This window comes from Caretta caretta, chromosome 3 (assembly GCF_965140235.1).
Source record: "Caretta caretta isolate rCarCar2 chromosome 3, rCarCar1.hap1, whole genome shotgun sequence".
Classification (NCBI taxonomy): Eukaryota; Metazoa; Chordata; order Testudines; family Cheloniidae; genus Caretta; species Caretta caretta.
This window is the reverse complement of record NC_134208.1, coordinates 101,512,723-101,540,058: the sequence shown is the minus strand read 5'-3', so window position 1 is coordinate 101,540,058 and position 27,336 is coordinate 101,512,723. Positions and strand designations below refer to the sequence as shown.

The 27,336-nt window shown below is 40.7% G+C and overlaps 1 protein-coding gene across 4 annotated transcripts in view; it reads right to left on the bottom strand.

Moving 5' to 3' along the window:
- Window positions 1–9,042: 9,042 nt before the first annotated feature.
- ENPP1 (ectonucleotide pyrophosphatase/phosphodiesterase 1) overlaps window positions 9,043–27,336 on the bottom strand; it is a 73,258-nt gene continuing 54,964 nt past the window's right edge. For 3 of the 4 annotated variants that reach the window (XM_048844529.2, XM_048844531.2, XM_048844530.2), the window contains 11 exons: window positions 26,997–27,124; window positions 25,113–25,182; window positions 22,399–22,486; window positions 20,374–20,546; window positions 19,786–19,837; window positions 16,967–17,121; window positions 15,096–15,231; window positions 13,500–13,577; window positions 12,523–12,655; window positions 11,534–11,690; window positions 9,043–10,566 (listed from right to left, as the gene is read on the bottom strand). In XM_048844529.2, coding sequence (XP_048700486.2) covers window positions 10,399–10,566; window positions 11,534–11,690; window positions 12,523–12,655; window positions 13,500–13,577; window positions 15,096–15,231; window positions 16,967–17,121; window positions 19,786–19,837; window positions 20,374–20,546; window positions 22,399–22,486; window positions 25,113–25,182; window positions 26,997–27,124 — 1,338 coding nt within the window. In that variant the 3' untranslated portion in view covers window positions 9,043–10,398. Of the gene's footprint in view, window positions 10,567–11,533; window positions 11,691–12,522; window positions 12,656–13,499; window positions 13,578–15,095; window positions 15,232–16,966; window positions 17,122–19,785; window positions 19,838–20,373; window positions 20,547–22,398; window positions 22,487–25,112; window positions 25,183–26,996; window positions 27,125–27,336 lie in introns of those variants that run through there. The other variant, XR_007355813.2, reaches the window with a different exon arrangement.

Sequence of the window (27,336 nt, the reverse complement as noted above, 5' to 3'; positions counted from 1 at the left end):
TAAAACTCATCTTAAATAAAGTAGTGTTTATTTACCAAAGAAAATAAAGAGACAACCAGAGTAAAGAGAATTTAAAGAGAGGCAGCCTGGCTGTGTCTGCAAATTTTGCGAGAGTTTAGCTCACCAGACTTTAGGGTTGCCAAGCCTCCAGGATTGTCCTGGAGTCTCCAGGAATTAAAGATTAATCTTTAATTAGATTATGTAATGTGAGGAAATCTCCAGGAATTTTTCCAACCAAAGTTGGCAACGCTAAGGCTAAGAAAGGTCTGAAATAAAAGCTTTAAACAGTACCTTCAACATCTCTGCAAACAGTTCTTCCCCCAACTTTCTGCAAGAGAGAAGATACACGTTTGGACACTGTCCCCTCCAAGAGTGTGATACCTCAGCATCTGGCATTGCAACAGTGTCCTCAATTAATGTAAGTCACACCTCTTTCTTATTGGCTAGTTTACAACTTCAAATGAACTTCTGAGTAAGCCACTTACTGAAAAATTTATTTCTCTCTGGGTTTCCTCTAGATACATAGATCACAATTCATGTCTCCTTTGTATAGCCCTTACTTTTTTTATGTATGTATGTATTTATTGCCTTCTAAAACCAGAGCTACTCCTGACCCTGGGCACCAGTTCCAAAATCCTCTCTAACTTTGGGAAAATTAAGATACCAACTTCTTGCTTGGGTCCATCTCTCTGAAATGAGTATGAACTTATGCATCTGTAATGGGCAAAGACTGGTGCTGAGAAAATACATAACCATTATGTTCCTGCACCTCAGTTTACTTCTGAGGCAGCACAGGCCAGAGTTCTATCTTTGCAGGGTTTGGGGTTGTTTTTTTTAAGGATTCCTCAAGGATACAGTATGCAAAACCCTGAATACAGGTGTTAGTAAGCTGCTAGTCATATTCATACAATTTCTTATTGAACAAACATTTAATTCTTACACAAACAGTATTTGGCATATTTTTGAATAACTTCTTTAAAAAACTACAAGATGGTAGACCTGTGTGTTCTCTATAGTCTCCCCCACTTTGTTGCTGTTGCAATTTTTAGTACACACAGACCTCCACAGATGATTTCTCAGTCTCTGTGGTGAGATCCTGAGGAGAACATCAGCCTCAGCTCCCCTCCAAACACATTAGAATTGCCTGAGCAAAACAGTCTGAACATCCTGACAGCCAGCAGCAATTCCAGGACCTGAGCGAATAGTTGACTGTCTCACTAGCGAGACTGGTGACAGGCTACAGATTCCCTAAATCAGGGGTGGCCAACCTGTGGCTCCAGAGCCACATGCAGCTCTTCAGAAATTAATATGCGGCTCCTTGTCTAGGCACCGACTCCAGGGCTGGAGCTACAGGTGCCAACTTTCCAATGTGCCGGGGGGTGCTCACTGCTGAACCCCTGGCTCTGCCACAGGCCCTGCCCACTCTCCACACTCTCCCCTGACCTGCAGTGGCCTTGGTCCTCTCCCTCCCCACCACCAGAGTCTCCTGCATGCCACAAAACAGGTGATTGGGAGGTGTGAGAAGCGCTGATTGGCGGGGCTGCCAGTGGGCAGGAGGTCCTGGGAGCTGGGGGGGAGCTAATGAGGGGCTGCTGACATATTACTGTGGCTCTTTGGCTATGTACATTGGTAAATTCTGGCTCCTTCTCAGGCTCAGGTAGTCCAAGCGCTGTGGCATAACCTTCACAGAACACATCTCTTGATCAGCTGCTGAGTCCACAGGTCTGTCTCCCACTTCCATATTTGTAACCATTTCCCCCTGAGCTCAGATTGTCTCAGCTGTCAGAGTGAAGGTATTGAGTCTGCAAGTCTGCTTGCTTTTAATAGAACCTTTCAGTGAAGAAGACTCCAAAAGCCAGTGAGAATGTATACGCAAAAAGAAAAGGAGTACTTGTGGCACCTTAGAGACTAGCATAAGCTTTCATGAGCTACAGCACACAAGTACTCCTTTTCTTTTTGCGAATACAGACTAACACAGCTGTTACTCTGAAACCTGAGCATGTACAGTAATAATTACTACACCCCTCCCCTAGGTGTCTCTCAATCCTTCTAACTAAGGATATGTCTACACTTATCATGGATCCACATTGCAGCGATCGATCTACCAGGGTAGTTTTAATGGGTCTAGCGAAGACCCGCTAAATTGACCGCAGATTACTCTCCCGTCAACTCCGGTACTCTACTGGAACAAGAAGCATAAGGTAAGTCAACAGGAGAGTTTCTCCTGTTGATCCAGCATGGTGTAGACACAACAATAAGTGGACCTAAGCGACATCAACTCTAGTTACGTTATTTACGTAGCTAGATTTGCATAACTTAGGTCAACTTACCCCATAGTGTAGACCTGCCCTCAATTACCTACCCTGGTCTTTGCAGGTGTGCACTGTACAGAGATGCAAGAGTTAACTAAAATTCCTATCTCCACCCCACTGCTTCTCTCCCTTTCTTGCATATGGGTTACACCCCAATCCAACACCCCTCTACCACCTTGAACTTTTATTTAGATCCCCATCCAGACTTCTTGACAGAGGCTCATCCTATTCAAAACATGCCTGTCTGCCTGCAATATTATCTCAGCTTCCTTAGTAGCCAGAAGTGTTAACAGTCAAAATTATTAATTCTTTAAATTTAAAGCCAACTATTCTGGCTAGAATTTGTCTCCTGTTATGATATGTGAGGAGTTCACACCTCTTACAGTCATTGTGGCTGAAAACTAAGGACATCTGTGCTCCAGTTTACATTGCCTAAACTTTGACACTAAGGACACATCTGCACTAGCATAGCATCAGGGCTGGGAGACTAGGTTACAGAACAGTTATGATCCAATGATTAAAAATATTCCTTTGTCGAGTGTTCTTAAATCATATATCCCTGATCTGTTCAAGCCTATAACATAAATTAGGGACACACTTAGATCCTCTATACTACAACACAGAATTGCTAATAAATGGATTGTAATGCTGTTCCTTGGATATGCCTAGTACCATGGAGTACGTAATGTTATATACAGTGTTACTTTAAAAAAAAAAAAAATGAGGCTCCTCTGTCTCTCAAAGCACATCTCTCATCTGAAAAAGGCTTAGAACATAAGTACATAAGAACGGCCATAATGGGTCAGACCAAAGGTCCATCCAGCCCAGTATCCTGTCTTCCAACAGTGGCCAATGCCAGGTGCCCCAGAAGGAATGAACAGAACAGGTAACCATCAAGTGATCCATCCCCTGTCGCCCATTCCCAGCTTCTGGCAAATAGAGGCTAGAGACACCATCCCTGCCCACCCTGGCTAATAGCCATCGATGGACCTACCCTCTGTGAATTTATCTAGTTCTTTTTTGAACCCTATTATAGTCTGGACCTTCACAACATCCTCTGACAAAGAGTTCCACAGACTTTGTGTTGTGTGAAGAAATACTTCCTTTTATTTGTTTTAAACCTGCTGCCTATACATTTCATTTGGTGACCTCTAGTTCTTGTGTTATGAGAAGGAGTAAATAACACCATACCAACATAACCTCTTCCAGTCTTTTCCTTTTCTGCTTCCAGTTGCTATATGCTTCTAGAGAGGTTGCTGGCCCTTCTGGTCAAAAGCAATGATGGTACCTTTCAATTAAATCCTGGCCAGACTGAAGTCAGTGGCAAAAAATACTGTTTGTTTGGGGAGGAGAGGGCAGGATTTTACCTATTAAATGACACATCAGTGCTCAAAGATGACTGCTACCATGCACTTGCACAGTGCCTTAATCAGCATCATTCTCTCTGTTGCCTGGGGTACAGTATCTCTGGCAGTGAGAAAAATTTGAGAGATGACACAAGAATTTACATGGAGCACAAAAGAAATGGTGAAACCAGAGGTGAGAAATTTCTGGGGTATTTTCACAAGAACCAAGCCAGAGATTTTTCAATTATGGGAGCAGAGGAAAAAACCCTACACTTTTCTTATTTCAAGTCATACATGTCAGAGTTCAAAATGGGCAAGTGGACTGTAGTTAAAATGAGAAGGATGTCAAAGTCGAACAAAGTTTATTTAATTGTAAGTAGTATAATTTTAGAGTTACGTATCTCTTTCAGAGGGAATACTACAGGAGAGCTATTGAGTTATGAGGTGCCAGCACAGATATACAAAACTCACATTTATAAAGGTCAGAGTAATTCACTAGTAGCCTCTAAATATGGAAAGAAAAAACAGGAGAGTGAAAAAGGAGGAAAGAACAAAAGGAGGCTCACTATATTTAAAACCTTGTTTTGAATTACCAAGCTATAAATGGAGCTATAAATATGATTCAGACAAAGTTGGCCCTCAGGAAGAGCTCCCGAAGCTTGGTGTCCTGTTTCCTACTCTGGGAAGTTGCAGAAGGAGCAGATTGGATGTGGGGCTGGAGGAAAGAATTTTTGTGGGGTTTAGGAGATCCATAATTAATTGATGGGTTGGGGGGTGAGTAGCTGTTTGGCCAATAGTTTTGCTCAAAAGAAGGGGGGATGGAAAAAGTCAAAACATTTTGTTTTGATATTTTCAAAACAATGTGTTTCAGTTTTTTGTTTCAAAAATGACATTTGGAAATTTAGCTAGATTTAGCTAAAAATGAAAAGGGTAAAATAACCACTCACAGTGAAACAAAGTTGTTTTGTTTCTAGTCAAATTAAATGTTTCATTTGATCCGATCTTGTTTGTTTTTTGGCTTAGCCACTGAACCAAAAAAAATCCATTATTCGCCCAGTTCTAGTTACATGATAAGCGAAGCTCCACTACAAATGCTTAGTGGAGTGGACCACATTTGTCTGCATGCATTTAAGGTAGAGCTTAAGCCCTGAAATGATAACATGCTCTTTGATGGTAGTGGATGAGTACATAGATATGTAGATTCAAAAAGGAGATTTAAAAAAATCTTGGGGTTACCAGTACTGTGTAAGCACACCATGAATGCCCTCTGTTTCAAGAAGGCACTTTTCTTATTCTGTTAATTTTAAACTGTTTATATTTTACATCACAAGCTAAATCTAGGAACCATTTTACTCACCTGGGTATCTTTGCCCTTAGAGCATCCTACATAGAAGGGAAAACAGCAGCAAACTGAGCTTTATATATCTGGAGAAGGACGCTGTGATCCTTGAACTTTGACCCAGGCATTAAAGCATGATGGGAAACGTAGTGCATTATTTTAGCAGTCTGGTGAGGTCCCTAGGGATTCCCCCTTAGGTCCGAGGGGAATCCTCAGGAAGCCAGTTATGCTAGGTTCTGCTAAAATGATCACCAGTGAAAAAGTCAATCATTTTAAACTGTCATCTTTAGGTTTCAGGGTTAATGGCCCACTAAGATAAAAGGGCTAATGTTTCTGGCTATTTGCAGTCTACGGACAATATTGCTGTGTTGTTTACATTCAGATCACATTGGGAGGGTTCTCTTCACAATTAGAAGGACTTGAAACTCTTTTTTAAAAGAAAGCTACGATTCTGGAGCACAGTTCTGTAGCTCCTGTGGGCCGACTTCACAGTCACAAAAGGGGGTTACATTTATTGTAATTTGTGCCCTGTTGAGGGAGAAATTTACAGACAAACAGTAGGGAATTTTCTTTTCTTTTAAAACTTTGTCATCCAAATTTTGTTGTAATGAAATGTTAGATCATGTTGATCTTGACAATCCGTTACATTTATTCATTTGAATTTTAAAGAATTTTAATACAATTTGTATTTTTCCATACTACTGACAGTGACATTCCCAGATGAAAAGTATATCTCTGTTACTCAGGATTATCAAGTCTGTTAGCCAACATATTTCAGTCTGGTTGCTAAAGCACTTGCCATTGACATTCAAAAGTAGGATGCTCACATTCTGTTGGGAGCTGTTTAGTTTTAAAGTTTTATCATATATTTTTTCCTCAGGGTCCAATGTGATACATATTATTAAAACAACCACATTAGAAAAGTTAGCCACTAAAGTTGCCATATTAAATTGTCAAATAAAACAATTCCCTGTACTGATCATTTGTATTCCCTCATTAGCTCATAGCTCCTGTATGAAGTTGAGGGGTCTGAGGCTAAACAGCCCTTGGGTAATATGACCATTTTAGGAAGCAACCTCTTGCTAATGTCTGCTTTGTATTACAGGTGAGACTTTCAAAGCCACCTGGAGGGGCTGGGTTGACAAATCCATTGAAGCTTGGTGTCCAAATCCACTAGGCATCTTTGAAAATCTCACCCAATGTGTTTATTTAGATGATTTTTCCTTTATAATTCAAATTTTTTTTACTACCTGTGAAAAATTCTATTTAGAAAGGGACTTTCCCAGTCCTTGATCCATATCCCCCCATCTGCCCCTGAAGGGGAATTCTGGGATGTCATGGAGAGAGTTAAGGGGTCTGATAGGTAGTTCACATTTTCACACTGCTCCTCCACAGAAATTTGGTGCATGACTTGAAAGAGTGGGTAGGGCAGTGATCCACTCCCAGGCGAAGACCCTTGATTTACGCCATGCCCCAAAGCTAAATCTCTTGTACAGGAAAGAGAAGGAAGATGGTGTGTCTAAAGAATTGCATCTGACAGCAACCAGACTTAATTTGCTAATACTAAGCGACTTAAAAACAAGCAGACTTTCAGGTCTTCTCATACTTTGTAAAGAAGCAATTTTTCCCCTCTTACAGGCTATCTTTAAAAAATTCAGTTTGTGGTAGTATGGTATTAAGGCAATAGTCATGTTTTATTTAACACTTTGAGTAGCAAGAGAAGAACTGAAACTGGTTTTATTTTGAGTTTATTGGCAAAGTCTTCATGGAGGCTTTTTCGTACCCCAGCATCCTTTGCAGCAACAAAACTAATTTTATTAGTCTCGTGTAGACAAATGGAAGTTTTGATGATGCTCACTATAGTTATTCTTGTCCTGTCATAATTCCAAGAACCCATAAAATGTTCTGCTATTTAAGTGCAAAACCTAAGATGATAAAACTAGAAAGTTGCTGAGGAAAATTTAGGCTAGGGAGTACTAGAGGAGCACTGACTGTTGCATCAAATTCCTATTTCAGAATTCAGCAGCTGTAGGAAACTTCTCAATGCAAAAAACCCTGTATTTATGCAGTTACGTTTGCATAGTTCAAGTAAATACTAATTTGGCAAGTTGCACACATTGTCTCATTTCCATTTTCCTGGTTACAGGAATGGAGGCCCACCCCTGCTGTAAAATATTTCACACGAAAACCTAAATTAAAAGAATATTGTTAAAAGTTGCCAAGTCAAGCAATCAAATTCTCAAGGTTAATTCAGCCCCCTTGTGTGTCTGCAGTACGATGCACTCTTTCATTACATGATCACATACAACTATTTTCCACAGAACCATTCAGAGCACAGAATGGACAGTGCTCATTTAATGAAGACAGCTGTTCAAGATTTTGTTTTCTCCTGGTTCAATGCATGGTCCTATGTTTTATCCAGTGTACTTCTAAACCCTGCTCTGAAGACAGAATTATTCATTTCCCCATGTGTTTTTCTACAGCACTCATTACTACAATATTCAAGTGCTTCATGGTCATTAAGGAATTTATTTTCACACCTCCCTTGGAAGCTTAGGGGTGTTATTATCCCCATTTTATAGCTGGAGCACTGAGGTAGAGCAGGGGCCAGGTCCATGCCACTTCCCCCAACTCCCATTGGCCAGGAATGGTGAACCGCGGCCACTGGGAGCTGCAGGCAGCCGTGCAAATGTAAACAAATGGTCTGGTGGCCCGCCGATGGCCTGCCCTATCGGGCCACAGGTTGCCCACCACTGCTCTGTGTGGACCTGCACTGGAAAGGGATGACACACGTTTCACCTGATGTCACACATTTGCTGATGTCAGAGGCATGGTGAGATTCAGAAATCCTAGGTTCCATTCCAGGCTCTAAAGGAGTGTGTCCTCTAGTGCAGTGGTTCTCAACCAGGAGTCCAGGGTCTCTTGCAAGGCCACGAGCAGGTTTCAGGGGGGCCACTGAGAATGGCTAGCATTCTACTCTCCAGGGCCCAGGGCAGAAAGCCAAACCCCACTGCATGGGACTGCAGCCCAGAGCCCTGAGCCCCACCACCCAGGATCGAAGCCAAAGCCTGAGTAACTTAGTTTTGCAGTGCCCCCTGTGGGGTGGGGCCCCAGTTACCCTGCTTGCTATCCCCTAACGTCAGCCCTGGCTTTTACATGCAGAAAAACAGTTGTGGCAGAGATGGGCCGTGGAGCTTTTATTGCAGGTTGGGGTGGGAGAGGGCCTCAGAAAGAAAAAGGTTGAGAACCCCTGTCTAGTGGACAGATTCTCCTATCCATTTCCCCCTCCCCCCAAACTTGACCCCCATTTGCCACTCCAACCTGTCCCAGTCCTGTCTCTTCCCCAGCCTACCTACTTGCCCTAATCCCAGTTTCCATTCCCCAGACTTCTCATCCTAGCCCTTGTCTCTTTCCCAGCCAGTTCTAGACTCTCCCAAGAGGCTTGCTGAGTCCCAGTCCCCTACCCACTCCCAGTTTCTTTCCCCTCCTACACCTAGTCCCAATCTCTCCCACTCCACACAGCTCCTTGTCTGATCTCAGTATTCCTCCCACACATATCTCCCACCCTCCACTCTGGTTCAGGTTCCTTGCCCAACCAGTTCCAATCTCCTCTCCTTCCTCAGCTTCCCAGCCCAGCCTCCTCTCCCATCTCCTCTCCCAGAGCTGCAGGAAAGCTGACAGGTGTGGAGTTGCCCACGGTTCAGAAACAGCCCTTAGGGGAAGATCTATTAATAGGGATTTGCTATGTTCTAGTAAAGAGGAGAGGACAGAAGTTGATAAACTACAGATAGAAGCTGAAGAGAAACAGGCTTGTTTATACTCTGGTTATATGTTTATGGAGAAATTCTTGGTCATAAAATTGTCTATACTAGGATATAAGGTATATTTTATCCTAGTGTGGCTATGCCCCATAAAGGCTAGATACCACTTTTTTAAATGGACTCAGACTCTGCTGTAATCTGACCCTGTCAAGGAGTAGATCCATATATTGGAGTTTCTATTTGACTGCCCAAGGTATCTGGCATAAAAAAAGGAAACAAACTGCAACAGCCTATGCTTTTTATTTGTCGAAGTTGATGTTACACTAAATAATACTATCATGGTCATGATGCAATGTTGCTGCAACACACTTGCACTTCACACAGTGAAACTACTTTAAGAGAATGTTATGCTTGTGACAGAAGAGATCAAGAAAATACACACAGTGAAAGGAGAAACAGTTTAGGGGCCTGATCCAGTTCTACTGAAGTCACTGGAAAAGCTTTCATTGACTTCAATGGGCTTTGGATCAAGCCCCCCTACATTTCTAAGCTAAACATAGCTATGCCATGCTGAAAAGGGGTTCAGGAAAAAAAAAATCAGCCTTGCATGTTAGTGTGGGGGAAGATCATCTTTCATTATTAATGAAAATGAAAGCAATGGTCTTCTGAGCAATGGTATTTCCCCCCCAAAAAATGTCAGTTCTTCAAAAGGACAAATTCATTCCACCAAATCGAAAAGCCACCTTGAACCTTTAAGAAAGCAAAATGTATTAATCAAATCTAAGTTCATCTGGAGTGAGATAATTCTCCAAACTTGTCCTAAGATATTATTTAATTTCTTATTATACATGTACTCTGAAGCACCACATCCCTGCATAGTCACAGAACACGTGTGTAACATGCACATTTCTCTTTAGTTCCTGGTCCACTACAGGATAATAACCTACTACGGCAACCAGTTATAAAAGATATTGTTTTAGCTAGAGGCCTGTGCCATGGTGCTGAAAGTCTTATGCTCTTCCCCTACTGATGACCCATTTGGGGGTGGATGCCATTACCCATGCAATATAGCTTTATGCGGCATATTGCATGATATTTTAATAGCACAATGCTCAAAATCTAATTCACTAGAAGTGAATGTCTAATTCACTCACTATTTCACTGCCCCCACCCCCCAAGAAGCCAGAATTAAAAGGAACCATTGTGTATGTTACATTAATCAGGATTTTAATGGTTTTCCAGGACGTTTACATACTTGCCAATTATCTCTATTTTTGATCAAAATATTGATAATTATCCCTCCCTTATAAACTTCTTCCACTCCACTGTAATTAAAAAGATTTAGAAGGTTCCATTCATTTTCTCCTCAGTGTTTCTGTATATAAAGTTCAAATGCCAGCAGATCAGCTTTAATAACAGACACAATTCTACCGCATTCAAGTGGGAGTAAGACCAACAGAAGCTGTCTTCCTGTGTTATACTTAGTCCATCAAATATCCCTGAGATACGAATGTGGCACAGATTCTTTCCAATTCTCAGTATGGTCAAATGCTCTCAGTAAGTGTTCCAGCTCATTTAAAGACTTTTTTCCTGTAGATAAAATAGTGTATTTACAAAATTATTTGTGAAATAGACAAATTTCACTCCATGGGAAAAGTTGGTAAATATGTTTTTAACTGTAAAATATCAGACACTGGCTGTTTTCTGTCTTGGTAGAAGCTGAGTCCAGTGAGAAGTTCTACATCTCTGACCCGGGCTGTATGAAACCTCATTCGCTCTTCAACCCACAAAAAGTCATGTTTGTGTCTCTGTTGGGGTAGAGAAACGAGAGAAAAATTAGGGATATTCTGAAGAATTCTGTTTCAAGGTTTACACATACAATATGCTAGTGGAAAGCTGTTTTGTAGAAGTTAAGGCAACAAATTTTCACAAAACATAACCAAGAAGTTGAAGAGATCAGTGGATATTAAGCATTTACAAATATAACTAAACATAGCACCTGATCTTGTTTTCACAATTTCATAGATTCCAAGGCCAGAAGGGACCATTGTGATCATCTGGTCTGACCTCCTGAATAACTAAGGCCATAGGACTTCCCCAAAATAATTCCTAGAGCAGATCTTTTAGAAGAACATCCAATCTTGATTTAAAAATTGTCAATCATAGAGAATCCACTAGTTAAAAATGTATGCCTTATTTCCAGTCTGTATTTGTCTAGCTTCAACTTTCAGCCATTGGATCATGTTATACCTTTCTCAGCCAGACTGAAGAGCCCGTTATCAAATATTAAAAATAAAAGTTAAAATTGGCTGTCTTATATAAAAGGCAATATTAATTTAGCAAAGTGATCCTGTAAACTCAAAATGCAACTGATTTTAACCTATTGAGTTATAAAAATGTGGAATCCAGTGGCAGGGGAGGTAATCATGTCAACAGCAATGGATTTGTGTGTCAACTATTGTGATTGATACTATAGCGGTCTCTGTTTAAGTGTCATGATGATTCTCTCACTTTATTGTGTTTCAAACCCACCAGCTCTAACCCAACCACTCTTTACAGTTCAAAAGAGCAAAGCACACAACATAGCTACTTTCACACGTAAATGGATATACCACACTTCTATGTAAATTAAATTGTTTAATCTCACTCTAGGACACCATGATAAAATACTTCAAAAGACTTTATAGCCATTAACTAATTCCCCACTGCTCTGTCTGCAGTGCGAGCCAGGCCTGGCTTCAGATATATACATGGAGCTGAACAAAGGTTACTTACTGCACAGCTTTCACTGTTGTCTGGCCTGTGAGGTACAATGAAAGATAAGGCATCTAAAGCCCCTTCACACTGCAAGGGGGTCTGGGAAATATTTTTACAACTTGTCAGCACAATGAAGTAGTGAGTTGGAACCAGAACTTCTGGGTCACGGGTTAATCTGAAATGCAAAGAGGTGGCGTTTTAGATCTACTTCCTCTAAAACTATCAAATTAAAGTAGCGCAAAGGACACATGGCACAATGACACCTGGTGTACTTTAGCAAACGGTTTTATTAACCTCCTTGGCCCAAGAGAAACCTTCAGAAGCTTAGCACTAGAATATGCCATTAGAATACTTTGAGCTTTGAGGAGCATTCTAGATTGCTGTCACACAAGCAGAGTTTGGCTGGCTTGATGGTCTGAAGAGTAGGTCTAGTGATGGTCTCAAAAAGGGAAAACCATGATTCATCATAAAAATAGGCGAGAATCTAAAGTAGATTACTGGCAGAGTTCAGAGCTCTGGCTCACTTAAAGGAACGCCCAGCTCATCTGTTGTTTTGAACCAATCTTGCCAACTATAAGAAAATAGCAAATCTTTACAGAGAAGTCTATCAATAGAACTTAGCCCGTTACTCTGAATCAGGAAGGAATCAGACTACCAAGGACAATGGGCTCCTTCCATTGCTCCTGTTTCCTCCAGTACTGGAAGCAGCCTCGTGGAGTTTTAGGTATAACCCCATTCTTACAGCTGCCACAGTTCCCAGGTGGACCTAACGTACAGGGTTTGTGATTCCATACTTCTGGGGTGTTTTTTTCTTTTTACCTTCTCTTTTGTTGGGCTCCAAACACATCACTTTAAAGCTACGTGACTGGCTACACATTAGCTGATGTATCCTGCCAGGAGCCCCTCTTGGGAGATAATTTTTTTTGGCAACTAGTGTCATAGTTATTATGAAATGATTAAAAAAAAGGAAAGAAAAAAATCAGCATTAGAAAGGAGAAAATTCCCACCTCTTCACTTTTTCTGGAGTATCGTACAGCCCATTGGAGTCATAATCGAACACAGGGCCACTGACTACATTGACACCATTTCTTGCCAGAGTGTATTTTGGCAGCAGGACATCATAGAAATAGTTCCATAACACTGGAATACAATATGGTAATGGAAAATGTTATGTCGGGGGAGAATTTTTGAAAATAATTGCACCGTGTATTTATCAGTATACAGACAGCTATGATGAAGATAGAAGAGAGATGTTTATTGTTAGTCTCCAAGGTTCTCCTCATGCCTCTCAGAGACTGATGTCCCAGTTAAGAGTGAGCCACCTTATGTTCCCCATGTGAAATATAACTGTATTAGGCTGATGCAGACCGGCTTAGCAGGGGGATTAGTTCTGTATCTAGTTTCTCAGATACCAACTCAATCCCTGTGTCCTACATGCACTCATGCATGTCTAGCTTGCACATCCCTTCTCTGCTAGATGTGAGATTGTTGCCTTTATTACTACAGCAGACCAGATATCAGATAAGAAACAGAGGTACAAGACCATCTTTGAGCCTAGAAAGCACTCCTAAACTGGGAACTGGTTTTGATTATTTAACTGCATCTGCGTCCATTAAAGAAACTCGGCCCAAAATACACGCAGGTGAAATTCAGACAGGAGGAAAAATAAGCAACAAAATATTGTAAAATGTCAAATTAAGAAATGAGTTCTGGGCCTTTGTTTACATAGGACCTGAGACTGGGAACCCCAAAATCATTGTGGTGAGCAGTTATTCACATGAGCAATTCCACTGACTTTCGTGAAACTATTCCAATGAGTAACTCCTTGTCTATGTAAGCAAGGAGTTCAGTCTGGCCCAATTGTTACCAATTATCTTGGCTGGGACTTAATTTACAGAGGCAGCTGAGCCAGGGAACTTTTGCAATGATTTGGAAACAAGCAAATCAGCAATGTTTTTGCATGTAAATAGATGCACATAATTACCTTTAAACTCATGATACATTGGCACAATGTTGCTGTTAAATAGTGCTTCATAGGAACTCTTTGTGTCTTTTCTTAGATCTAAAAGAAATGAATGATGATTCATTACTTTGTAGGGTCACTTGGAAAGCCATGAGATGCCAGCTACATGGAGGTTAAATATATCAACTTAAAAACGTTACAGTGGGTCTGACCTGTTTCAAAAGAGTAAATGCACTTGGGGCCTGATTCTGCTCTCACTGAAGTCAATGGGGAGGTCTGTTCATTCTTTTAAATGGGTGTTAGATCAGGTGCATAGAGAATGAAGCAATCTAGGCAGCAGCTCCAGTAAGTGCAGTTGTCAAATATAAAGTGGACACATTCCTGAAAATATTAAAATCTGTGCACACTTTTAGATTTCACTGGTCACCTCTGGATCACTGCATGAGTTTTAGGGACTGCTACCAACTCATTCTGCCTGCAGAATAGATGAAAAAAAGTAGAAGGGCCCAGCGCTATCTAACCCTAGAAGATTCTGCCCTAGCACCCAAAACTTAGTGTGGATGCTCAAATAATCAAAAAGAAATAATACCAAATAATACCAATAATAACTGATTCTCCACTGCCCAGCACCTTGTGTAGCCATTTACATCTGTGCAAAGTAGGGGTAAAATGCTACTGGAGCAGAATAGCAGTGTTTCACATTCACTTTGCACAGGTATAAATAGCTACACAAAGTGTTAGAGAATCAGGCCCAAAATATTTAAGTGCAAACAATTAATTATTTTACTGAAGACCTGATGTGGGATAATACTGTATTTCAGCTATAAAATGAGTTCCATCCTAGTTGATTGAAGGAAGTTTCCCACTGAATGTTATACCTCAGTATTTGACATGAGCATTCTTGTCCACAAAACATGGGTTTTTTGAAATAGTAACAACCACTTAGGAAGAAAGGTTGAAATTTGAGCTACTTGTATTTTCCCAGTTCACAAGACTTGATTCAGAGTTCATAAACTCTTTTTCCCCTTCCTGTGTGAGGTGCCATGTTAGAAACTTGACTACCTCTCAAACCTCCAGAGGGATGGTGGAAATAATTCCATGCTGTTGTTTAAAGGGATGAAGAATGTTCTGACGCAAGGTTTTTCCATCTAGTGAACCAATACACTGTAACTAAGAGGGCAGGCCTAGCCAGTTACACTTTTCACAGCTGGTGAAATCCTGGCCTCACTAAAGTCAATGGCAAAATTTCCATTGACTTCAGTGGAGCCATGATTTCACCCAGTATTGGTCTAGCTGTAAAATTTTTGCAAGTGATTTTCCTCCTTTGCTTTATTCAAGACACCCTGAATTGTCTTTGGTGACAGAGGGAGTAAGAACATCTTGGGCATCCTGCCAACCACCAAAGTAAAGTTTGGAGATTCCTACGTCTTGCATATTAGCATAAATTGCAGATTGAAATGGACCACACTGCAAATGGTTTAGGAGTAGCAACCTGATGCCTTCAGTTAATTCCCTGGATCGTTTTATTACAAAGGGTGCCCCCTTCCACTATTGCATGAACAAAAGAAAGGGATGACAGAACTCAAACAAGTTGTGTGAAGAAGACAGTGAATTTACTTGGAGGGAAAAGGAATCCGTAGTTCAGTTGATGGTGACTTTTGTAAAATGAACAAGTCTTGCTAGAACTAGAAGGGATACGAATGTCCACATGTAAACAGCTGGACACGTTTTCCACAGAGGCAGTCCAGTTATCCTATTGAACACAAACAGAATAATAATTTGCTGTACAAACAGCTGAGTCACCATTATGGTTCACTTCAATACTTGGGTTTACAAAACCCTAAAAAATTATCTGCAATTGCTCTTAGTTGTGTGAGGAGACTAAGTTTCAGAAGGATTAAATGTTCTTGCATGCTTATTTTGATGAGGCAAAAATTGCTTCATGAGTATCTTATAAATAAAACAACCGAACTTAGGCATTCCATGTGCTATGGGAAGAAATTCCTTTATCAAAAAGAAAACCTAGATGTGCACGTTAGAGGTGCCTGAGAGCCTTCGGGAGGTGTTGTGGTGGTGAAGTGATTTAGCAGTCCTGGATTTTATTTTTTGTGAAGTATTTGTTTGCCTGTAGCTTATTCTTAAGTATAGTTTTGTATGATGCATTATTTAAAAAACAACCAAACAAAAAACACATTTATTGAAAATCCTGCAATTTCGCCAAGTAATCAGACTGAATAACATTCTCTGCTGATTCTAAAGTGTTTTTAATCTAAGGCCACTCTAAGAATACTTTATTTCATAGGAATATTTATTTTCTATACCATCATGTGTGTTTCACTCTATTTTACTTTAAAGATACTTGCCCTGGAATCATGTGAATATTTATTATAATTTCAGTGATGAGTATTTAGAAGGTGATATCGGGGATCAGTGTATTTGGCAACAAGTTATTGTTAGCCTCTTCCAATATTTAAGAATTGGATTTGGTTCTTGTCATCAGTTACTGTCAGTATCTCAAGTCAAACATAGGTTATTGGGCTCAATACAGAGGTAACGGGGTGAAATTTAATGGCCTGTTTTATAGTGGAGGTCAGACTAGGTGATCTAATGGCCCCTTCTAGCCTTTTAGTCTCTGAATATGAATCTATCCATTTACCAGGTGGCATAGAGGAAAGAAGGTGGGTATTTTTGATTTTTAAATATTCTCAGAAACAAAAATGGACAATTCTGAAAAGCCTGGGCTAGTTGCAACCACAAGATTCCCAAGTAGACCTCCCCTGTTCTGCATGGAAAGCATGTTCATGTATGAATAGTGAACACTGGTTGTCAGCCTTCACTTCACCTCCATTTCTCCCTTCCTCAGACTACATATATGGGCTTCCTGCCTTGAGAAAGGGAAGGCACAGGTCAAGGACCTGCCTGGTTTCTCATCATACACTAGCCACACAAGAAACTACATAGGATGCCCTTTAGAAAAGGGCCCCCTCGTACTATGAAACCATTCTTAACGTGGGGGTTCCAGATGCAGCCACTACCATGGAGGCTATGGACCCAGACTGCAAAGGAGTGTGCCTATCCAGAGACTCAAAGCCAGAGTGGATTCACAGGGCCTCTCCACCAATGGCTTTTGCCTACTGGAGATTGCTACAGCTCCTGGGGATCTGCTGGTTTCTGGAGGCAGAACTGGAGCTCACTTCAGGGAAGGAAGAGGAGCCACAATCCATCCATTGTATGTTTTCCTCCCTACATTCCCTCTCCTGTGGGTGTTTTCATGGGACAGATGCTATGGGCAGCTATTATGTGAATTTTGGGGCAACAAATATTCAAAAGCAGAGCTGCTTCCAGCCCTGAAATTCCAGTTTACAAAATTCCAGTTTACTGAAATTCCAGTTTACAAAAAAACAAAAACAAACAAAAAAAAACAACCTCTGACCAAAAAGGGTAACAGTAGGAAGAACAAAGCATTACAGAAGCCAGCAAATACTTACGTATTTGCTAACAGTGTAGGCACTCCACAAAGTCATATTGAGATCCTGGCTGTATCCATTCACATACTGGTGATGGTAAAGGAGGTAATATGTGCTTCTCTTCTGTAGAACCCTGGGCCTCCCATAAGGCAAACTGTATTTCTCAATCTTCTTTACTAGAGCAGAAACAGGGTTTATTACAAGTTCTATACACTTTGCATATTTGTTGAGATTTTCTGCAGTGCACCCTCATATTTCTTGTGATGGCAAGAATTTGCCACAATTTCCAACTACGACACAGAAAATTATGATTAAGACAAGAGTAAGAGAAAGGTACTAGCCTGCAGAGCACCTCCATGATCATGCAACAGATTGGTATCAGATATTTAAATATATAGTAGAATTAAACTCAAAGAGGAAGTAATGCATTTTGCCAGTACAGAGTAATCATTTAAAATTAGAGATGGTTCTAAATTTCCCAAAAATCTGGGTGGGTGTTTCAGTTCAAGTGTTTCTTCTGGAACCCACCACTCTTAGTGCTTAGGGAGAGACCATGACTAGTTGATAGGTTTGGGACAGACTTCAGTTTTACTGAAGCAATGCAACTAAATAGTAAGTCATATAATTGACTTTGATTTCAATGTGCCTTACACCCTTTTTCTACCAACTGACTTGAGAAAGCAGGAAAAAAAAATGCCATTACAATATAATTACACTATTGGAATGAAACTACACGACAGTGTAATTACAGTCACTCTAATAAAAAGTGTGCCTAATTTCTCCATACAATGCAGAATAATTCAGGACAGGGAACATTTCAATGTTTTTGCACCTCTGTAATTGTGTGTGGCTCCTTTCCCTGTGTGGCTATGAACTATTCTTTTCTTTAGAATCCAGAAGGGATTTATCTATTTGCATTCCCCCCCAAAAGTATTACAGGATAGTCACTGGTTTTTCTTTTTAAATCTGTAGTGACTCCTTTCACTTGTGCCGTAGAATCCCAGAGTTATGAACACCTCGGGATTGGAGGTTATTTGCAACTCTGAAATGTTCGTAACTCAGAACAAAACATTATGGTTGTTCTTTTAAAAGTTTACAACTGAACATTGACTTAATACAGCCTTGAACCTTTAGTATGCAGAAGAAAAATGCTGCTTTTAACAATCTTAATTTAAATGAAACAAGCACAGAAAAGGTTTCCTTACCTTGTTAATTATTTTTTTAAACTTTCCCTTTATTTTTTTAGTAGTTTACATTTAACATAGTACTATACTGTATTTGCCTTCTTTTTGGTCTCTGCTCTGTGTACTTCTGATTCCAAATGAGAGGTTGGCCTGTCAGTTTGTAATTCTGGTGTTCGTAACTCTGAGGTTCTACTGTATTTGGTAAGTGTAGTCACTATAAATTTTAATATCAAGATCTGAATTACTGGAGTATTGTTATCTAAACTGTTAAATGTGCAGAACGGTCCTGCTTCCACTGAAGACAATGACATTAACATCAGTGGGTGCAGGACCAGGCCCTTAGACTTACATCTTTACAAAAGTGAGTTAATTGGAATTCTGGGCCTGATCCTACAGTCTTTACTTAGGCCCTGATTCAGCAAGGTACTTAAGTATGTGCTTAACTTTAAGCAAGTCAGTAGTCCCACTAACTTCAATGGGACTACCCACTCAGTATCTTGCTGAATTGGGAACTCAAGCAAAATTCCCAGGATCAGGCCTAAAAAGTTACTAAGTGGATCTCATTTTATTGATCATCTGCATTGAGTGCTACAAAGTACAGAAAGCAAGAATTTTAAGAGGTTCTGGGGTATGTTTTTAAAGTATCTGCTGTTATTGTTGAGTAGACTAATGAAAAACTCTTATCCCACTGCCTACACCACATCAGTCTACACATACCTGCCAAAAGCATCAGGTTATTCATGAGTGGACAAAAAATGTCTAATCCTGCCTTCAATGGGGACATAACCTTACAGATATTAATGGGAGTTCCTCATGGGTACAGAATTTATTTTCATGAGAGGTGGTGATGTCACCTCTGTCTTGTATACAAACACAGAAGAAGGTCCATACCAACTTATTGATCTTTCTGACATTCTAATCAACCTGAATCCATTTTTTATATTATTAATGCCAGCAGATACAGTTCACATAACCATTAGTTACATTTTAGTTATGATGACTTAGTCACTGGCTATTGGTCAAAGGCTCATTTAAGAGGAAAAGAACAGCTTCAGTGTGGTCATAACAGAATACATTCTATTACAAATCACAGTGATGCAGATATACTGTTAACCATGTAAATAAACCTATTTTATTCTTATGACTAATACTCTAGACTGTCTAAAGTAAAGATCTTCTGTGTTTCATCATATATGCAGGCTTCAAGGCATTAACATTTGCGGGGTTTTCCTAGCTAATTTTTCCTCGTTAAATTCTTATGTATCCGATGTTGTAAAATTCAAAAGCTACTATAGGAGAATTCAAGTATATCTAGATAATCAAGAAATAGATGGCATATATGCCATATCAGTTCTGTATTTAACAGAGCAACCATGAGGTAATGGGCCCAAACACAGACTACATTTCTATAAAAATATACTGCATAGTAATGGTATTTTAAAGAATGGCAGTTTACAAGACAGAGGGATCTATTTGTAAAAATGAATAGTTCAGGTGAATACCAGTAAAAGATGAGATTCTTTGTTCAGCCCATGTACTTGAGTAGGGCTCAGGATACATCTAGGTATTGGTCAAACTGTTTTTAAAGTAAAACCTTTTTATTTTATTTGAAACAAAACAAAAACACCATTTGCTCCTATAAAATAAAATGCTTACCTTCTGATGTAGTGTGATTTAACTGTTGCTGAAAATCTCTTATGGGCAAGCCCTATAAAACAAAACACAGGGATGCTACTATTTGTTATATAGAGCACATTTCCCTGCCAACAGTTCTCAGCAATAAAATACAAAACTCTTTGTTAACAAATTCAAGCCCTCTGTTCCACAAGCCTTCCACACAGGAACTCCCAGTGAAGTCAACTGGAGGGCTGCCCATCAACAGCATACATGATCAAGGTTTAAAATTAAGAAAATAAAGTCTTCAATTTTATGTACAACTATAGTCCACGGGAGGAAAATTCCCATATGATAAAGTCAAGAAGGCAAGAGTTCAATGCTTCTCTGTCAAACCTTGCCTTCCAATGGCAGCATTTGGTCCTACGCGAAAAGATAGATCAGGCCCTCTATACCTATTGCTCATTAAAATCAACAGAAATCTTTCCTTTGATGTCAATGGGCACTCTATCAAGCCTATAGATGGCAAAATTATGAATGTCGTGATCACACTCAGGAGTATGCAGTTTCAGACACAATTACAAAACAAATTATTTTGGCTCAGCAGTTTTATCCATCTGAATTACTTACTGCCAAATCACATGAGCAACCAATGTCCAATGAAGAGGTGGTTTTCAGGAGTGGATAAACAGAAGGATGACTTTCTTCCTCTGGATGTCTTGGAACATAAACAGGATTCTTTAAAAGGTGGTTTAGGCTTCCATGAGTTCCATTGTTGTAGGCTGGTGTTATACCAAGCAAATCTACAAACAGTTCAAACTGAACATTAAGGGGGATTGAAAAAAATACATGGCAGTTTGGCTGTGACTATACTCATGTGGGTGCCATGACTGCAGCATTGCCTGTTTCTGTTTTAGTATTCCTTACAGTCAAACTAAGTCAGGTGGCAGATTAATGTAGCTGCTTTCACAGCCAGCTACCACTTGTGACTGTCACTTGTAGTGAAGGAGGGAGACACCATTTCTCATCCACCTGCCTCCTGATAGTGGAGAGGGAAGGGACAACACCCCCCTATGCAAAAAAACAAACACACACTTGTACCTTGTGGGAGTTGAACTTGTAGCTTCCAAATCTGAAATAGTGGCTAGAACTCTAATAATTGGTGCACAAAGTTGAGCACACAGTTTTGGGGGAACTCCTGATCAATTGTTATCTTCTGAAAGTTGAGATGCTGGCATGGGTACCTGTTGAAGGCACTAGGGCCTACAGCTGAACTGGCTCCTCTGAGCTGCCAATACAGACCTCCACTCTTGCCTCTCCCCATAAGAAGTGATAGCTCAAGGGAGAAGCTTGCCTGTGGAGATTAACTGGTGACTAATCTACTATATTCTTCATCAATGATAGTAGCAACAGTCCCAGAAGGACGCAACAATGTATGTACAAATAAGAGAAAAAGGGGCACTGCTTCCTGCTGATGGCCCTGATCCACTAAAACATTTAGGCACTAGAGCTTTCCCACTGACTTCAGTATGCCTATTCACAGGCTTATGTGTTTTTGTGGATCAAGGCCTTTGGTAATAGAATCTCCCTTGAGGAGGACCTAGTGCAAGGGTGAATTCCAGTGAAAAAAGGGGAAGGAGGAGTTTCCAGGGGAGGCTTTAGAGCAGACAAGCCAAATCCGTGTGTGGGAGAAATGAAGAAATTGGGCTTGTTTTTGCTTAATTGGCTTGTGAGTTGCTTGTTGGCTAGTTTTTGGCTTGTAGCTTGTTGCTTTTTTGGGGGGGGGGGGGGGGGGAATCAACTCCTGGCAAGGAGAGGCAAAGGGGGCAGAGAGTCGGGGGTGCACAGCAGGCCCACCCCAGTCCCAGACTGCACGCCAAGGGGATCTAGTCACAGAGTGATGCGGTTCTTAGGGATTGGCCTGTTTTGGCCTTATTTTGAAATGGGATTAGCTTGATTCTTGGCTTATTGTGAAAGTTGGGGTGCTTATTTACTGCATGAAAGTTGGCAACTGTGCTTCAGAGGGTGGAAAAACAGGTGGAGACCCCCGGGGACACAGAGGGAACTAGCAGGTGGAGAGAGAGATGTGGAGGATTATAGACAGACAATGGAAGACAGTGGTGAGCTAAGAAAACCAAGAACAGAGAAAAGTAAAAGGGAAGAAGAGACAACGTAATATGAGGGGAGAGCAAAGGAGCCAACGAGGCATTCAGTTTTCAGAAAGAGATCTTAGGTTGATGTTGCTGTTGCAATAAATGGTAACGTTACAGGAAGTAAAGTAACAAGGGTCCTGAATAAATTGTATGAGGATGTGCTGTCAGTGAGCACACAGGCACGCAAGGAAAGCAGGAAACACATAAATCAAGTAATCTAGACAGGCTACTTTTTGGCAGGGGCAGGACAGATTAGTTTAATTCTTTTATGTCAAAAGTCAAATTGTTCCAATCAGAGAGTTCATATTAATCTTTTACTCTAGGGGTGTGATTTTTCTCAGGAATAAACATGGCTTCAAATTTATGAAATGCATTAGGCTCTAAGAGAGAAGCTTCATCAGAGATTTAAACACGTGGTTTATTAAGATTTTTATTTTTATGCCCAAAAGGTTTTCACAGGCTTATGAGGTTAAAAAAAAAAAAAAAGATTGCTTATTCTTACCACATATCAAATTATAGATTTCAATATTTTCAAATGGGTCAACTTGAGTCTTGAACTTGAATCCGGGTCCAAAGCCAATAAAGAGAGCCTACAGTTTAAACAAAACTCCAATTTACTTTTGTCTTTAAGGAATATTACAGTAAAAAAGTACACATATTATTACATTAAAATGTAAATGGATAAAAGTGGTTTCAGTTTATCACCACATCTTTGACGATAAACATATACATATACACTGAACTAGCTGCAGATTTCTTTTTTTTTTTTTTTTTTAAAGATAGATATATATTTTCACATGACAACACAGGGCTAATCATGGAAGAAATCTGAAGAGGTAGAAGAAGCATTTCCAGAAGATGGGAGAGGTGGACAAGTCTGAGCAAATCTGAGTTTGATTCACAGCTGGCTTTAAAAGTTATCTTCAGCAAATGTAAACCTTGTGATGTATGAAAGTCCCTGCTCTCTTCCCTCCTTTTGAGCAAATTATTTCAGCTTCCATATGCTTACTTAAATAAAATCACTTAAAAGGAACTTAGTATAACGGTTGTCCCAACATGACTGGCATACGTCACCTGAACAGCTTATTTGCAAGCCTTTAGTCTGAGGCACTCATTGGTTTTCCCTTTCTGGATGAAAACTGCACACCCAGTAGATCACACCCATCTTTCCAGAAGCGATATAATACTGTTTCCCTTCTATATCACCTTCCTTGGCAAGATCTAAAAGCTCTTTGCAAACAATGATCACAATCTCAGATTCAGTCACTTTCTCAAGGTCACACAAGCTTGGCGGCAGAGCTGAGAAAAGACCCCAGGTGTAGCTTTCAGTCCCTTTGAATTAACCATAAAACAATCCTTCCTCTTGGGGGAAGGGAGGGTTGGAAAGGCTAACTGGCTAGATTAGGTGAATAATACAAATATGGAGTAAAGTCAATTACATGTGTTTAACTATGACTTTTAAGACTGTTTGATCTCAACAATACATAATTGTTGAAGGCATGTACAGGTTTCTGTAGTAAGAGTCAAATTTCCATTGTATTTACTAACTCCAGCTCTATAGAAGGAGCACAGAAATGAACAGAAATATTCATACATTCCAAGGCAGAAGGGACAATTGTGATCATCTAGTCTGACCTCCTGTATAACACTGGCCATAGAACTTCCTCAAGTAATTCCTAGAGCATAGCTTTTAGAAAAATAGCCAATCTTAATTTAAAAATTGTCTGTGATGGAGAATTCACCACAAACCCTGACACAATGTTCCAGTGGTTAATTACTTTCACCATTACATATTTATACCTTGTTTTCCATCTGAATTTGTCTAGCTTCAAGTTACAAATAAATATTTTAATTATTAAATATTTCTTTCCCATACTTATAAACTAATGAAGTCACCCATTAACCTTCTCTTCTCTTCACTATAGGACATGTTTTCTAATCCTCTAATCATTCTCTGAACCCTCTCCAATTTATCATCAACATCCTTCTTGAACTGTAGGCACCAGAACTGGACACAGTACTCCAGCAGTGGTCACATCAGTGCCAAACACTGATGTAAAATAACCTCTCTATTTCTATTCAAGAGACCTGGTTATACATTCAAGAATTGCATTAGCTCTTTTGGCCACAACATCAGGAGCTCATGTTCAACTGATTATCTGCTACGATCCCCAAATCTTTTTCAGAGTCACTGCTCCCAGAATCGAGCCCCTATCATCTGAGAATGGTCTACATTCTTTGTACCTAGCTGTATTAAAATGTATATTGTTTGCTTGTGCCAAGTTTACACCAAGTAAACCAGATTGCTCTATATTAGTGACCTGTCCTCTTCATTATTTACCGTTCCCCTAATATGTGTGTCATCTGCAAACTTTATCCTTGATTAATTTTATTCTCAGCATCTTGATTTTGTGCTGAGTGCTCATATCTTTCATCGTTTTACCCTCCCCTTTTGTTATAAGTTTAATGCCTTCCTGACTACTCTAAGCTACCAGCTGACCTTGATGAGTCTTCAGCAACTTGGCCTTCCAGCCAAGACACAAAGTCCAAATAATACCCCAGATGGGGTTCAAAGAGTCCAATAACTATATAGCATATTTGCCCTTGCTAGAGTCATCAGTCCTAGCTCTGGGCCCTTTATTTGGGCTCCCAAATAAGACCTGTCCCCTTCTTGGGGTTTATAACACTTCACCTATGGCTAGTAGGGGAATTCTGGGTTCCAACCCAGGGACCCTATAAACTGCAACCACATACTGTACTATTTACTCTAATCCATAGTTGCTACTTCCCCGGGCCTCTTCCTACCATGCCCTTTATCTCCATCCTTATCTCAGGGCCAACATCCACAGGTTCTCTAGCTCCATCCCCCTTCTTCACTCCTCTCATCCCAGCCAGGAACTGACCCGCTAAGGCCCTATAGAACCTTTTCTCTCAGTCTGCTGGGCTGAGATTGGCTATGGCTTCCAAGATGGCTGCTCCATTGAGGCCTCTCTAAGCAGGCAAAAACCACCCATCTTTGCTTCTCTTTTTCTCCCACCTCACTGCTTCCTGGGGCAGGGTATAGCAGAACAGCATGGCCTGCAGCAGGGGGCCCTGGTATACCCCGTCACAGGGTGTGTCCTGGATTAAACAAACATATGCATGAAAATCATCCTTTGCAACCTGTGAATAAGGTGAATTAAGCTATCATAAGCATTACCATCTTCTGAATCTTACCTGCATGCTCATGAAGCGATTGTCTGAGCCATGGAATCCACCACTGCAATATTTGACTTCAGATGGTTTCCTATTTAAAAGAAGTCACAGGGTATGTAACCAATAATACTTACTTTACAAAATGTATTTATGTTAAAATATATTCAGTAGCTTTGTTTGTCTGCATATAAAAGGGGACATTAACTAAAGTGAAATCTATACCCCAGGGGCCTACAGAGTCTGTAAGCTCTGGAGGAGTAAAACCTTTAAATTTTGAAGAATAGAGGCTGCCATCTCCAGTTATAATCTCTGCAAGTCATGGGCAGCACCAGCCTCTTCCCAGTGGGTGGGCTGAGGTGGGCTACACAGAAGATGGGGGGTGGCTGTGCCCTCCCTTGCCATGAGGCCCCACCCCTCTCCTTAGTCTTGCCCCCTGCTCCTCCTCAGTTAAGTTCCAGCCCTGCCTCTTCCCCCGAGGCCCTGACCCAGTCGGAGGCTGGAAGCCAGAGCTGGGCAGCGTGGGGTGGCTGCTGCACTGGCTGGTGCCATGGTGTGGGCAGCCACGGAGCTCCCCCCTCTACTCCTGCTGCTACTCAGGACCCTGGGGCTGCGGCTGCTCCTCAGCTCCCCACCACGCTTCGATGCTCGCAGCCTATGTGGGGGGACCTGCCTCTGGGGCCGGCAGAGTCTTCTGGGAGTAGTGACTGCAAGGGGTTGTGCCCAGGAGCATGGCTGTAGCAGGTCAGTCCAGGCCACTGTGGGGAGCCCCAGATCCTCCACCTGTCCTGGGAAGCATTCCCTGGTGGGCGGGGACACATGCCAGCGGCTGTTCTCAGGCATCCTAGCACTCTGCCCGGGCTTACTTCTGTGCGGCTGCTGGCGGCTGCGCTGCCTTCAGAAGTGGGTGGCCAGAAAGTGGCAACTGCTGCTGGCCAGGTGCCTAGCTCTGAAGGCAGTTGTTGCTGCCAGCAGCAACAGAGAAGTAAGTGTCATGGGTACGTGTTGGTTTCATGATTTGATTCTGATTGTGTTCATGCAATAATTTGATCAGTTGTTTATCTCAATCTATCTTCTTGTTGATTTATTGATTCCAATGTATACTATTGTTAATTCCTTGATTAATTCCTGTGATCTCTATTGTAACCTCAGTTCAATTATTTTACTGTTTAGTGTTTTAGGGAATTTAGTAAAATTAGTTAGCTTTACATTTGCTTGTCGTAAAACATACACCAGACATGTTCTCTCATCAAATGTCAACTTGCTATATATGGACCACTGTCCCACTCCTAAATTAAACCCTTATTACCACTACACAATATACACTACTATTCTGGCAATGATAAATGTATAGGTCAGAAGAAACAATGCAATTTCTGACAGTGAAATAAGAAAAACAAGACATAATGGGGGATGACTCAGGAAATTTCACCTCTCGGTCCCCAGCAAAGTTTCTGCCTGGGCTGCTAGAAGTACAACAGGGTCATTCAATAGCTTGTGAGAAGTGAGTTGATTCACTGCAGTTCACAGGTGGACACTGATTCAGCAAAGCACTTATACGCTTAACTTTAAGCGCATGCTTTGGGAATTAAGCAGGTACTTAAGCGCTTTCCAGAAATAGGGTCTTAATTGACCAGTGCCACATCACAAAACCCACCAACACCTCAGGCATATTTAGCAAGGAGAAATTCATATAGACTAAGGTGATCCCACAAAGTCAGGGACAAGGGCAGTGTACGAAAAAGCTTACTTTGTGCTACAACTATTCTGTGGATAAACGGAGACCTCAGTCTCCAATGGCTGTCAATCTAGAACCATTCACTTGTTCTTTTGCTTTGGAGGAGAAAAATTAAAACAAGTCAAGAAACTCTTTACTGTACAATCAAGTACTGATGAATGGTAACTTACCGAGCGAGTTGCCACTGGGGGTCTAAATAAAAATGTACTTTTTCAATTCGGTCGTTGCTGACGTAGTGAAAACGCTTGGGTAAGAACTCTTTCATAAATGCTTTGAAATGCTGATCTGGGTCTATGCACTGAAATTTTTAAATTAAGATATACATTTAATAATGTGTGAAAAAACTAGTCCCATGACCATCATGCATAAATTCTTATGAACATCAGAAACTAAGTGCTTAATAGTGCTTTAACGACAAAGGGTCTTGTTCAACTCCTGTTAAAGTCAATGGGAGTCTTTCCATCACCCTCAAAGACCTATTGGATGGTGCATAAATATCAGTTACTTACA